The 13,111-nt window shown below is 36.3% G+C and overlaps 1 protein-coding gene across 1 annotated transcript in view; it reads left to right on the forward strand.

Annotated features, from left to right (window-relative positions):
- LOC111424118 (limbic system-associated membrane protein-like) overlaps positions 1-13,111 on the forward strand; it is an 80,237-nt gene that overhangs the window by 29,954 nt on the left and 37,172 nt on the right. The window contains exon 2 of the mRNA XM_023057550.2: positions 844-915. Coding sequence (XP_022913318.2) covers positions 846-915 — 70 coding nt within the window. The 5' untranslated portion in view covers positions 844-845. The remainder of the gene's footprint in view (positions 1-843; positions 916-13,111) is intronic.

Consider the following 13,111-nt stretch of genomic DNA (forward strand, 5'->3'; position numbering starts at 1 on the left):
TAGCTCACAATTAAGTAAGTCCTAAGAGGTTTAAAAAAAAGGTTTCATCCCCTGATGAAAAAGCAGTGTACTTACTTGTCTTCCAGTCTGTGCTTCTTTATTTATATATAACGTAAAGTAAATCTATAAAATGCTCACTTTAAAGTGCTTACTATTTTTATGCGTGATTCTTTTATATCTCGTGACAAACTAACATAATCATTCTTAACCATAACTGATATATTATACATATTTAGTATTATTTGAGTTATCTATAATGTAAATTTGCTTGTAAACAGTGCTTAATTAATTCATTTTCTCACCCCACAATCAATAATCAAGTACGCTTCAACTGATTAACACCATTAAATTATCGTACGAAGTTTAGTTCGATCTGTTGTGAGAAAATATATTATATTACATATCTTTATTATTTTATATTTCAATATAATTTTAAACCCAAGAATTTTCTTGCTGCGATTCTTTTTATATTGATTATTTTTTAGTAACACTTCCTAATATCATTTTATTTTAAACCTCTGTGTAAACAGAACCGGGAGGCAACTTTGTTTTTTACCTTTGGCTTTGGCAAAACGTTTACAGAAGCAACCTAAAAGCAAACGCGGAACAAAAAATCCGTTGTTCAGAGCTTAATTGAACTGAGCCTGGCTGAGGAGCGGCCGGAGGGTAAACAACCCTTATAGACGCGTTTGCCAACTTGGAAAAGTTCGAGTTGGCCCATTTATCATATTGGACAGTATGCCTGCCCATTTTCTCCCTTAATCCCTCTTGTCTTACTTATATAAGAGTGTACACGAAGAACTTCTTACGGTTTCATTTTACGCTTCATTTTCTTTTTTACAGATATGAAAATGGTTGTATCGGCAAGGTGTGGGATTTTAAATATTTTCTTGGTTCTCTTGATGATCGTATTAGGTAAGTTTGCAATTATAGTACCGTTTGAAGATTTATACTTTGATTCCAGTTTGAAATTCGATTGCTACGCGTGTAGCGTTCAATTAACGTAGCTGAGTTATCAAATGTAACCAATTGAACTAAACTGTACGAATTGGATGCTCAAACATACGGGGATCAAAGCACGTGCTGTATCAAACGGGAAAAGTGGTTTGATTACATCCGATTTCTGTTATACTCAAAAGTTTGAAAAGAGTAGAAATAGTTGAGTTTCAGTAATTACTTATTATTAATGATATGTAAAAGAATGCAATAAGAAAGAAACAAATTGAATCAGATTGAACGTTGACTTATGAACATAAAAATGAAGAGTAGATTTTATTTGTCAAGTACCAATTACGACGGCAATTCCCTTTGGTTACCACCAGTAGGAGTAGGCGAGTTCAGAGCTACGCTGTTGCGAGCTAGGAAGTTACCGTCCAATCTAAAATGCAAAATCGTCCCAAGTTTTGAATGTTAAAATATTCCGGTTAATAACTGCACCTAGCTAAGTAACGAAACGTCGGGAATTTAACGCATAATTGAGATAAAACGCGGTCGTCCGCACCTTTTACCAGATTACAATATTTTTTTAAGCCTGAAATCGATATTTCCACGCTGACATTTTTGACGATTATAGATTATCGAGCGCCATAAAATGCGTATTTAACCCGCAGATCGTGTACGGGTTTTTGTTTGATCACGCGGACTACGTCGGCAAACGAAATGGCATCGTGTGCAATACGCAGCTCAAAAACGCAAATAATCGCTTCAATCCATCAGCCGCAATTACCGCTCAGCCAAATGGCGGAATATTTTCGCTTTGAAATGCTCGCGTCGCGTGTAATGTCGTTTCACTTCCGCCTTGACCGGAAACGGCTGTCCACTTTGCCCTACTAAAGCGGAGATTGAAACTCAGAATAATAGCATTCACGAACTTAAATCTAAAACATTTTCTAAAGGATGATCTTGATAATATTAATAATACAAGACGTTTAGTTGAAAATAGCTTGCTCATATCTATTAAAACAAAGTAAATTTATTTTAGATTTTCATTAACGATCTGGCTAGTTGTGTCATCAGATATGGATGAAATACTGTTAATAGACTACGATATACGGAAAAATTATGGTGTTTTTGAGTGATGTAAGGCGTTAACTAAAATTTACGCGATATACAACGAAAACTGGGACACACAGTTTGGGGTGTCAATATAAGAAACGCGAAATAAATAACGTCTTTCCGCGCCAGATTGTGCTCGATTCAGTAAGAATAAACGGCGAAAACGAAATAACAAATCATCGAACGTGGTTAAAACTAGTCGTTCGGTTTTCCCGAGGCCCCGAACTTCGTCATTACAGAGCCCTCGGATGCAACAAAATGGGTTCTCCCTGTGGGTGTGAGTGCGCGAATCGAGTTATGAACATTAACCGCGACTCCACCGGCAGCACAATCATTTTCTCAAGACCGTTGTACCCGAAGACAATGGAAACGGGTCCCCCGCGGGATGCCGAATAACTTCATTTCGCTTGCCCGTACGAGTATGTATGTGTGTCTGCGTTTAAACCTCCTGGCAATGGCTCCGAAACCATGCTCGGTTAGCGGGGTGTGAAATTGTGCCACGACAATTCGCGTTTCCATTTGGTACGCGAGGACTGAGGTTATTTATGGTTCTCGTAGACTGTCTGTCGTCGACAATGCGGCAGGACGCTCTTCTCTACGTAATCTGCATACGTGTAATGTTGGCTACTTGATGCGTTTACAATGAATCCGTAACGTTTAAAACAATTAACTATTTCGAATATTTCTATTATTAAGTAAAAGCTATGATACAAAAAATATTCCACTGATACGGAATTAATTGACTCCTGACTTCATTATTGTCACACGTAAGCGATTTTGATAGATTAATTATATTAATATTAACAACAGAAACTTGTTCATAATACCAACCTAACCTTCAGGATTATATAGCTATCATAAAACGTTGAAAATACCTTATACAAACAACAAAAAATATATAAAAAACTGATGTCCGAATAGCCCCGTTGTTGGGGCTTCTTGGACACTAAACTTCCTTTTATTGACAATCTCTTACTTTGCATGTCAGATGGTCAAGTTCCCCTGAAAATGTAACTGAAGCATTAAGGAATGTATTTTTATGTAAAAAACACCTTTTTTATTGAATTAAACAGGTTGTTTCTAGCGATAAAAGAATCGATGAAATCTGGACCTGGACTGTTGTTTTTGAAGACCTTGACCTGCTTCCCTTATTTATCTAGGTATTTTTTCACCACACCTCGAATGTCGGCTTTTGTCAAGTAGAAGCTCCAATTCGCAACAACAGCCAAAGTTTCAGAAATCAACAGCTCCTCAGACTTGCTTAAAACAGTTGGACGTCTAACGCATCTTGAATTCCATCCAAGTATCTTCCGTACTAATGTTGTCCGAGGCACTTTGAACGTTTCTGCGGCCTTTTTCCTTGACATCTCCTTCCGAACTGCATTCATAACCTTTTCCAAGTCTTCCACTTCGTAATTCATGTAGGGTTTTGACCCTGGAGTTTTTTGATACGTGCGCACCATTTGTAATCAGCGACTTCCTTTGATAACAAGAAAAAAACACACCAGAAACAAAAACCTAACCTAACCTCGCTTTCGTGACACAGGACTGAACACGTATCCGTTGTGTCCATGTAGTTGGGCTACGTTGTGCCGCAGTCATCGTAGTAAGCTATTGGTGAGAGGTTTTCTTCTATTGAGGCGTGGCGGTAAGTACATCATAAAGCTGAGAATGTTTGGTTACATGGGATATCAGTAGCTCCCGTGTAAAAGTCATTATCAAATTATTCGACTTATGCGGAACTAATTGACTGCTGACTTAATTATTGTCATGTATCACAAGTTTTGATAGATTAATTACGTTAATACACACAAGGAGAGGAGAGGTCAAAAAATTGGCCCCTAAGTAACTTCGCAAGACAGTCAATCAAGATTAGATACGCCCAGAATCTCCCATAAATACCTTTTGAAAGATGAGCTATAAACCATGGCAACCCAACCCATAAGATGGGCTACGATGCCCCGCAGACATCGTAGTAGGCTATTGGCGACAAAATCTTCTTCTATTGAAGCCTGGAAGCAAGTATACCATAAAGCTGAGAATGTTTGATTACATGGCATATCAGTAGCTCGCTGTGTAAAAGTCATTATCAAAGTATTCGACTGATACGGAACTAATTGACTGCTGACTTAATTATTGTCATGTATTGTAATTATTGATCTTTAATACACACAAAGAGAGAAGTTCAAAAAATTGATCCCTAAGTAACTCCGCAAGACAGTCAATCTACCATAATAACCTTTTGAAAGATGAGCAAGAGAGAAGATGATCAAAGCTAGAGATCAAACATTGGCAACCCAACCCATACGTTGGGCTGCGATGTCCCGCAGACATCACAGTGGGCTATTGGTGAGAGGTTTTCTTCTATTGATCAATAAACAAAAGGCAGATGATAAATAAAGAACTAAAAGGGAAGATGTTAAACAATATTGATAACCTTTCCAGCCTGGATGCTCAGAACTTCAATATATTTCTCCAAGGCTGCGGTAAATACAGTAAAATCAATCCCTGGACCAAATTGAAATCCCAGTATGCTTGTTTCCAAAATATTGAATAGAAATCAACAATCCTTTTTTCTAAAGCCTACACACTATCGAACAAGTGATCCTACAGATGGTTCTTTCTTTACCAAACAAGAAAACCACTGATATTTACAACATCTCTCCTTACATTATTAAGAAGGTTATCGAGGTATTGGCCACACCCACTACTAATATAGATTGCTGCTTTACAAACGGCATATTATTATACCTGATGAACTTAATGTGGCTAAAGTGGTTCCAGTTTTTAAATCTGATGATGCAGATAATTATAAGAACTATAAACTTTCGAATCTTTATTAAAATGTAGATTGATTGAATATATGGACAACTTCATTAAACAACAAGTTGTTTAATGAAACCCAGCATAGTTCCGCAGTCAAAAGTCTACCACTTCGGCTCGGACAAGCTTGATCGATTTGTAGCACGAGCGTTCGACGAGAAAGAAAAGGTTCAATTATTATACTGTGACTTATCAAAGGCATTCGATGTCCAACATGAGACTCTATTAAGTAAACTGGAACATTACGGTATAAGAGGGCTACCAAATCACATGATTCAAAGTTATATAAGCAATAGAATGCAGTGTCCACAAGGATCAATTCTGAGTCCAGTGCTTTCAATTAATTGTATAAATGACCTTCCTGTAAATATCTCTACTGAAGGCATATTTCATGCTAACATCGAAAGATAAATGTGAGTTTGAAAAGAACACTGAAATTATTATAGCTGAAGCTGTGGAATGGTTTGGGGGTAATAATTTAGCCTGAAGCTAAATGTTGACAAGGCGCAGAAACTTCTACTAACGACAAAACCTGAAGTACGGGAGCTAGAACCAATAAAATTTCTGGGGATTTTCGTAATGCCAAGTCTGAAGTGGAACTCTCATGTTGAGTATCTTTAAAGATGTTTAGCTGTTACGATTTTTACTATCAAGCGCATTAGATCAATTAGCTGGATGAGACAGCTAAGGCTACGTAGTTTGCGAAAATTCATAGTAGGGCACCATATGATATCTTCATTTGGGGGAACTCATCGGCGGCGAAAGATATTTTCCTGCGACAAAAGACAGCAGTAAGGTCTTAAACGGGTGAAAAAACAAATACCACAACCTCCAAGCCACTTTTTCTACAACATAAGATACTTTATCCTCAATCACGAAGTAGTTCGTTTACTTTGCCTCAATTTATTTCAGGAATGTTATCTTATTGTTAGTTTATTACATTTAATTTATTTCAGAATATTTTAATCAATTAATTGAGAAATTTCATATAATCGAATGAAATAAAACTTTAACACGCATAGTTTAAATTTAACGATCCTTAACAAAGAAATATTTTTGAAAGTTCAAGAATGCCATGTCTCCTTATGAAAGTCTCCCGCAGATGACTTCAAAGGGAAGCTGAATTGTATTTGCGGTGAGCTGGGGTATTATGTTCCGCCACAATGGTCTCGTCAACCAAATGGGAGACTTAACAACTGATTCGGAATAATCAAGATAAAATTATCAAACTTAGGAACAAGAAAATGTACGATACAATTACTTAAAACAATTAAAAATAAATAATGGAGTCGATGAGATTAATGTGCCCTATTTAAGATTCGAGCGAAACTATCCATCATGAGACGTCACTGTCCTAACTACATCTCGTAATTTATCCATTTCAATTTGAAAAATGAGAAATAAATATTAATGGAGTAAACAAATGAAGGATAATAACCAAGAAAAGGTTACTTTAACTATTCACAACCGCTGAATTGCTGTACGAGTTATGTTGGCAACAAAAGTACCCTTTGCATTTCAACTTTAACGACATCCTTATTAAATTTTAACATTTTAATTTCATATTAAAAATTCGATAAAATAACGTGGAAGTATATTGGCAATTTGCTTGTTTCTGCTCATTGGAGTGGAATCAAAGAGGTATTTACGTGTACTCTTAGGGGATGGGAATGAAGTTGAATAAAGTTACACAAACATACTTTATTTAACCGAAACCTTAAATGCTGTAGAATCTGAAACCTCTTTGAACAAGTTGTCGACCAATCCAACGACAATCTTCGATACTAATTGACGCTTTACGCTTTTCGATTCCTCCAAGTTGTTGGTCTATTTGTGATCGGTCGATTAGGTCTTGGTGTTAATTTCGCAACATTAAGGATTTTCTTTGAGGATTTTCCACGATCACGTAACATTGTTACCTAAATTCGGAATAAAAAAGTTTCGTCAAAATTTAACATTTGTTGGATCAACATGTAAAAATCGTTCGCATTGTTATATAAAGTGCTTTCCACTTTTTTGAAAGTATTATTTTCGTATTGAAATAATGGATATTGTGGATGCTATCTCGTTGAGTTTGGTCTGGATAGAAATCTTTTGATCTTGAATGTAGGTCGCTGTTGCAGAGTTATCGTTCGTCGTCAATATCCGAATCGCTGCTTCGCCAACGGATGCGTATCTCAAATTAACGGAGTGGATCGATGGTCACGTTTCTATGCCCCCGTCTTGTAACTACAAGTCGTGTTAGAGTATGGAAGCTCTCCGTAGCTTGTACTTAGACGGGGTTTGGAGGGGGGTTGAACAAGATGTTAACAACGGAAGAAAGAGCTAAGTTGTTCGGGTGTGCCACTTTCATAATGATACTTTAATACATTCGCTTTTTAGCTGGTTTCGGTTCAGCGCGACACGGTCTACTTCCAGAGCTGTGATAAATCAATTTTTTCCTGCCGGTTGGAGTTTTAGATACGGTCCTGGTAAGGTAACGAATAGCCCAGACCAGGGGAAAATATGAATTTATCTACGAAAATAAAATTCCCCGCTGGGTACATACGGTTTGTGCCCCCTTCTCTGTACGATCTCTTTACGTGAAACCGAACCTACGTCAAAGAACCAAGAGTTACGAGCAGCAGTTTCGAATAAAATAAACATGGAGACAGTACCCGCGGCAACGCTAAGCTTCCCCTGTCTTTTTTTATATACATCGCCCAGTTGTAAAGCTGGAATAAAATATTGACTGGGTCGTCAATTTTCGCCGGACGAAACGCCTTAGACGTGCTATTGGGGCGTTATCGTAAAAATCCAGTTAGTAACAGACGGTGAAATATTATGCGAAGTGGGGCTTTACGCCTCCAGCCCATTTAATCCCACCCTGTATTAGCGGTCGCTTACACTACTAATTCATACTAGCTTCACATCCCCTTTTCATCTACTTTCGTTTTACGACCTTCCGTTTCCTGTAACCCATCTAAAATTTACTCCTTTAAAAAAAACATTTTTGATCACATTCTCTCATACAATAAAAGACAACCTTGATAATTGATAATAAATCATTAATAAATAAAAGATATTCATAGTGATATCAATTTGTTTAGAAAATTAAAAAAGAACGTCATCTAATTGGTGATGGCAGAAGAGAAAAAACGCTACATAAAGCGTTTTGAATTAAGCAAGCAGCAAAAAAAGGACATAAAAGATGCTTTCGATATCTTTGACGTTGCAGGAATCGGAAAGATTGACTGCAAGGAGTTGAAAGTGGCCATAAGAGCTTTAGGATTTGAACCCAATAAAACAGAGATCAGAAAGATGATAGCCGATGTGGACAAAGAAGAGAGCGGGCAGCTCTCGTATGAAAATTTTGTGGAATTGTTAGCAATGAAAATGTCAGAACAGGACTCGGAAGAGGACATTTTAAAAGCGTTCAGATTATTTGACGAAGAGGAAAAAGGAAAGATAAATTTTGAAAATATTAGACGAGTAGCTAACGCTGTCGGAGAAGATGTAACCGATGAACAAATCATGCAGATGATTGAGGAAGCCGATGAAGATGATGATAATGTAGTTTCTTTGAAGGAATTTAAGAAATTTATGAAACATTCCACTTTATTTCTTTAATTTTTTTTTGTATTAATTTTTATTTCTAATAAATTTTTTAGAATGTTATAAATTACCCAAAACAGATAATTGTGTGTCTTCCGTGAAGGTAATAAACGATATATTTCGAGGTACCCTGGTAACTAGTACCTGATAAACGGTTATTGACGTTACGGAATATCCAGAGATAGGTGGTTATATACGGCACAGAGACACAATGACACCCTTATCAGATTTTAATATCTCCGGCACCTTCTCGTAGCTCGTAATATAGCGCAGTTTGTACTGCAGTAATATGGGATGCGATTTTAATACAGAATGATGGATATTAAATTTCCTTTTATTAAAAGCCGATTTTCGCACTTTATCGTAATTAAGATTTTCTTTTTCGCTTTAACTCCCATAAAATATCTTGGCCGGTGCAATGACCCGTTGAAGAATTTGAAATAAACTTAAAATGCATCTGCAGAACCAAACGTCGCGTCGCTGGAACTCGTACTGGAAGTGATCGAAATGACATTTTCTGTCAGTATGTTTTATTCGGTGACAAGTGGGTGAAATTTTATTCCATCTATTATGGCGGAAATATACTATAATGTAATAATAAATTCAACTTTATATTGGAAATTCAACGTTTAGAATGCAAGCTGATATTTAATTTATTAATAGCATTGTTCATCGAAATTTTGAACATAATTGTGAAATACGGTTTATAGCTAAAGTTTGTATAACAATTTTATGTTCAAATTTTGCTCTGATTAATTTAATGAATTAATTTATTATATCATAATAACTATAATTATTGACGAATTAATGTCTATCCACTCAATAAGGCTTTTACCCTTCTTTTTTCACCTACTTTGGAAGCCCATATCTTTGTTGGTTTTAGAGATAGCGGAATATTAAGTACACCACTTGAAAGTCCGATTTTTTTTCATCAAAAAAGCGGCCCCTGTCAATATTATGATATCAACAGCGGAAAAATAAAGAACAACGCTGTGTACCGAATACATCTCAAAATTATCAAACTACTTAGAAGCCTGTGTGCTGCCGTTATGAACCGAATTAAAAAAAAAGCTTTATCAATTTGAAAAGAACACACTTTGAGCTATCTAAATCCGGGTTTTAACGAAACGCATGATTTAACCATGCCTAATAATCAACCCTACGCATAGAATCCCTACATTGACTGTTTGCAATACAACTCTTTTATTTAGTAGAAACGAAAAACTAAAGCAGAATCAATCATATAGCAAATATTCTGCTTTTTTATCGGTACATAACAAAAATCGACTACAAAATTTTAAAACCATTCCTTTTTGTAAAAACAGCCTGACCTTCGGGATAATAAGTTTCTTATATCATACGAACAAAACTTCGTAACCATATTGAATTTAAAGGAAATTTTCTGCTCTATACAGTGGCATATAACTTTAGTAGATTGTAGGATTGCACAAGCATTTCTCTCCCAAAAACTGCAAATACCGCATATTATTATCATATGTACATGTTTTCGGCGTTTTAACTTACGTATATGATACGGACAAAACTTCGAGGCCATATAAAATCTATAGGAAATATTTCGCTCTATACAGTGGTATATAACTTTACTAAATCGCATGGTTGCAGAAAAATTCCCCCCCCCAAAAAAAAAAAAAACTGTAAAAACCGCATATAGTTACTGTATGTAAATATTTACGGCGTCATAGCTTCCTTATATGATACGGACAAAACTCCATAACCATATTGAATCTATAGGAAATTTTCCGCTTTATATAATGGTATATAATTTTAGTATATCACATGGTTGCACAAGCATTTTCTCCCCAAAAACTGCAAAAGCCACATAATTACTATAATATGTAAATATTTACGGCGTCATAACTTTCTTATATGATACGAACAAAACTTTGTAACCATATTGAATTTAAAGGAAAATTTCTGCTCTATAAAGTGGCATATAACTTTAGTAGATTGTAAGGTTGTACAAGCATTTCTCCCCCAAAAACTGCAAATACCGCATATTATTGTATGTAAATGTTTTCGGCGTCTTAACTTACTTATATGATACGGACAAAACTTCGAGGCCATATAAAATCTATAAGAAAATTTTTCGATCTATACAGTGGTATATAACTTTAGTACATCGCATGGTTGCACAAGAATTTTCTCCCCAAAAACTGCAAAAACCACATATAATTACCATATGTAAATGTTTACGGCGTCAAAACTTTCTTATATGATACGGATAAAACTTCAAGACCATATAGAGACCCTAGGAAATTTTCCTTCTATACAGTGCTATATAATTTTAGTAGATCGCATGATTGCACAAGAGTAATACAAGAGTTGTATTAAGAAAGATGAATATACCGATTCTATGTTTAGCGTTGTTTATTAGGCGTGTTTTTTTGGCTAATGCCGATAGATATTGACCGGTTTTTGATAAAGAAGTTTTTATTCCGCTATTTCTATAGACAACGAAGATATCGGCTTGTAAAGTAGGTGGAAGAAGGTGGTAAATATTTGTTGCTGTCGTCGCACGGTGAAGAATAGAGAATACTGCCATAAAAAGTACAATGTCAGAATTGTCTTCGGAGCCAATCACTGCTACAAGATGATGACTTGATTAAGAATCCTATACTATACCAGACGAAGCAAATAATTATTAATAACTAATTTAATTTATTGTGCAAGTTTAAAATTTATTTCTATTACGTTATCGCAAGTTTAAGTAGATGTAAAGTGTTTTTTTTTTGGTTTTCGTGACTTTGCATTAAAACCGTAGTTTTATCGGGTGGTGTGAATCAAAGTTAAAACTTTCAGTATAATATCACATACAGCACTGCTGGTGATATAATTGATTACCACCGATATTTTCAGTTTTATTTCAAGCGAATTTTTGTTTTGCGCTTTGTAATTATTCGTGTTTAAAAATTAATTTTAAATCGAGGTAAATCAAGCGACGTGGTTTTACCCCTTACACAACGAAAAATTCAATTCGGTCGCTTTCGAGGATATCCGGAGGCCGCGTTTCGAAGCACAAAAACCGCAATGTCCGCAAATCGTAAATTATCCCAGAAAAATAAAGGGGCAAAAACATGGCCCACTTCTTGTGAAAGTTCGTATTTTAGAAAGTTGAGCGCGAAGGGCCTGCCTCTGACGGTAAACAGAGATTTGTTGGGTCAGGTGCTGCGGTCCTGACACTATTAACATATTCCCTAGATCCTTTTTTATCAACTCCATCTACGTTACACTTTATCATAAATCCCTTCAAACGCAAATTTAATTTATTAAAAAAAAAAATGAACACTTGTGTGGTGTTCTAATCAAGGGAGGAAGCTGCTTCTCGACTCTTCAGATTTGGGGTCGAGGGCGTGTCGGAGGTCCATGCGGACGTGACAGGGCCTTTCGTGATTTCTATCTCAAATTGGCCCCATTGTGCGACTGGCGACGTGGCAAGAAGCAAAAAGACCAACGTCGCCGGCTTTAAAACAAAAAGCATGGACCCCACAGCCTGTTGGTTGTCGACAACGTGTTCGTCCGTATTGCGAAGGGGCGCGACAGCGACGTAATTTCGCGGAAAAATAAATTTATTTTGTAAATCGTTGGAACGTGTTGCAGCCGCGCCGGAAGCCGTTATGAGTGGTGCTAGTGAGCACCGGAAATTAATTCTTCAGTTACCACGAGCTGTGAAATCGTATATATTTTAGATTTTATTGTGGCAACATTATTAAAATCGATCTCATTCAACAATTTGATTTAATTATAAATACAAAGCAGTTTTTTAGATAACGTTTTATAAATGAAATTAAACAGTAGGTTGTTTACTTGAATATTGTAACAAAGATGATTTCTGTGCCTTCCCTGCGTTGAATACATATTCGCTTTTATACAGTTTTAATGAGAATACTAAGACGACCCGTTTCTTTCTTTCTTTCTTGTTTAAATTCTTGAAGAGCATCGTTAAATATTAAACCGGAGCCCATGACGGAAATGAATCTGGGAAAAACCATACTCTCGGTAATATATTCTGAAAAACAACAAAAAGCACTAGTTTTTAGAAATGTTTGTTTTGCAATCAGTTCAAACAAATTGACGCATTGTACAATGCTGAAGCGAAAAATATGTACGCATTAAAAAGCTTAAAGCTGTTAGAGCGGGGCTTTTATTGGGAATGCTTTCATCAGATTTCGATAAAAACTGGCCTTAATTCAAACAAATGCCCAGCGCTTCTCGTTTTTGTCGTTCTGTAATAAAATTCCCTCGTAATGGAGCTCTTAATTTTCTTTGAACGCTTCGCTGGGTCGTCCTTTTTACAATTTTTAGAGATTGGCGTTAGTTTTTTATATTCTTACATTTCGTTCCATTGTTTCCGACTTATCCCAGTTTACTGTTCGAGACAAAGGTTAACAGTCTTAGTTTAAATGGAACGCCTTTCGCGTTTATCTATCCGCGAAGCTTAGCTTTATCATCGTTAGGAGCACCGGACGTGATCGGTGTCCGGGAAATGCCCGGATTTGTCCCGAGGCGATCGGTCCTGCATAATACATGCGCCCCCACTGTCAGGACAGGTGTGCCCTTGCCCTAAGTACAGTACCGTACTACCGATCACGAAAAATATTCCACTGAATCTCCATAATAT

This window comes from Onthophagus taurus, chromosome 11 (assembly GCF_036711975.1).
Source record: "Onthophagus taurus isolate NC chromosome 11, IU_Otau_3.0, whole genome shotgun sequence".
NCBI lineage: Eukaryota > Metazoa > Arthropoda > Insecta > Coleoptera > Scarabaeidae > Onthophagus > Onthophagus taurus.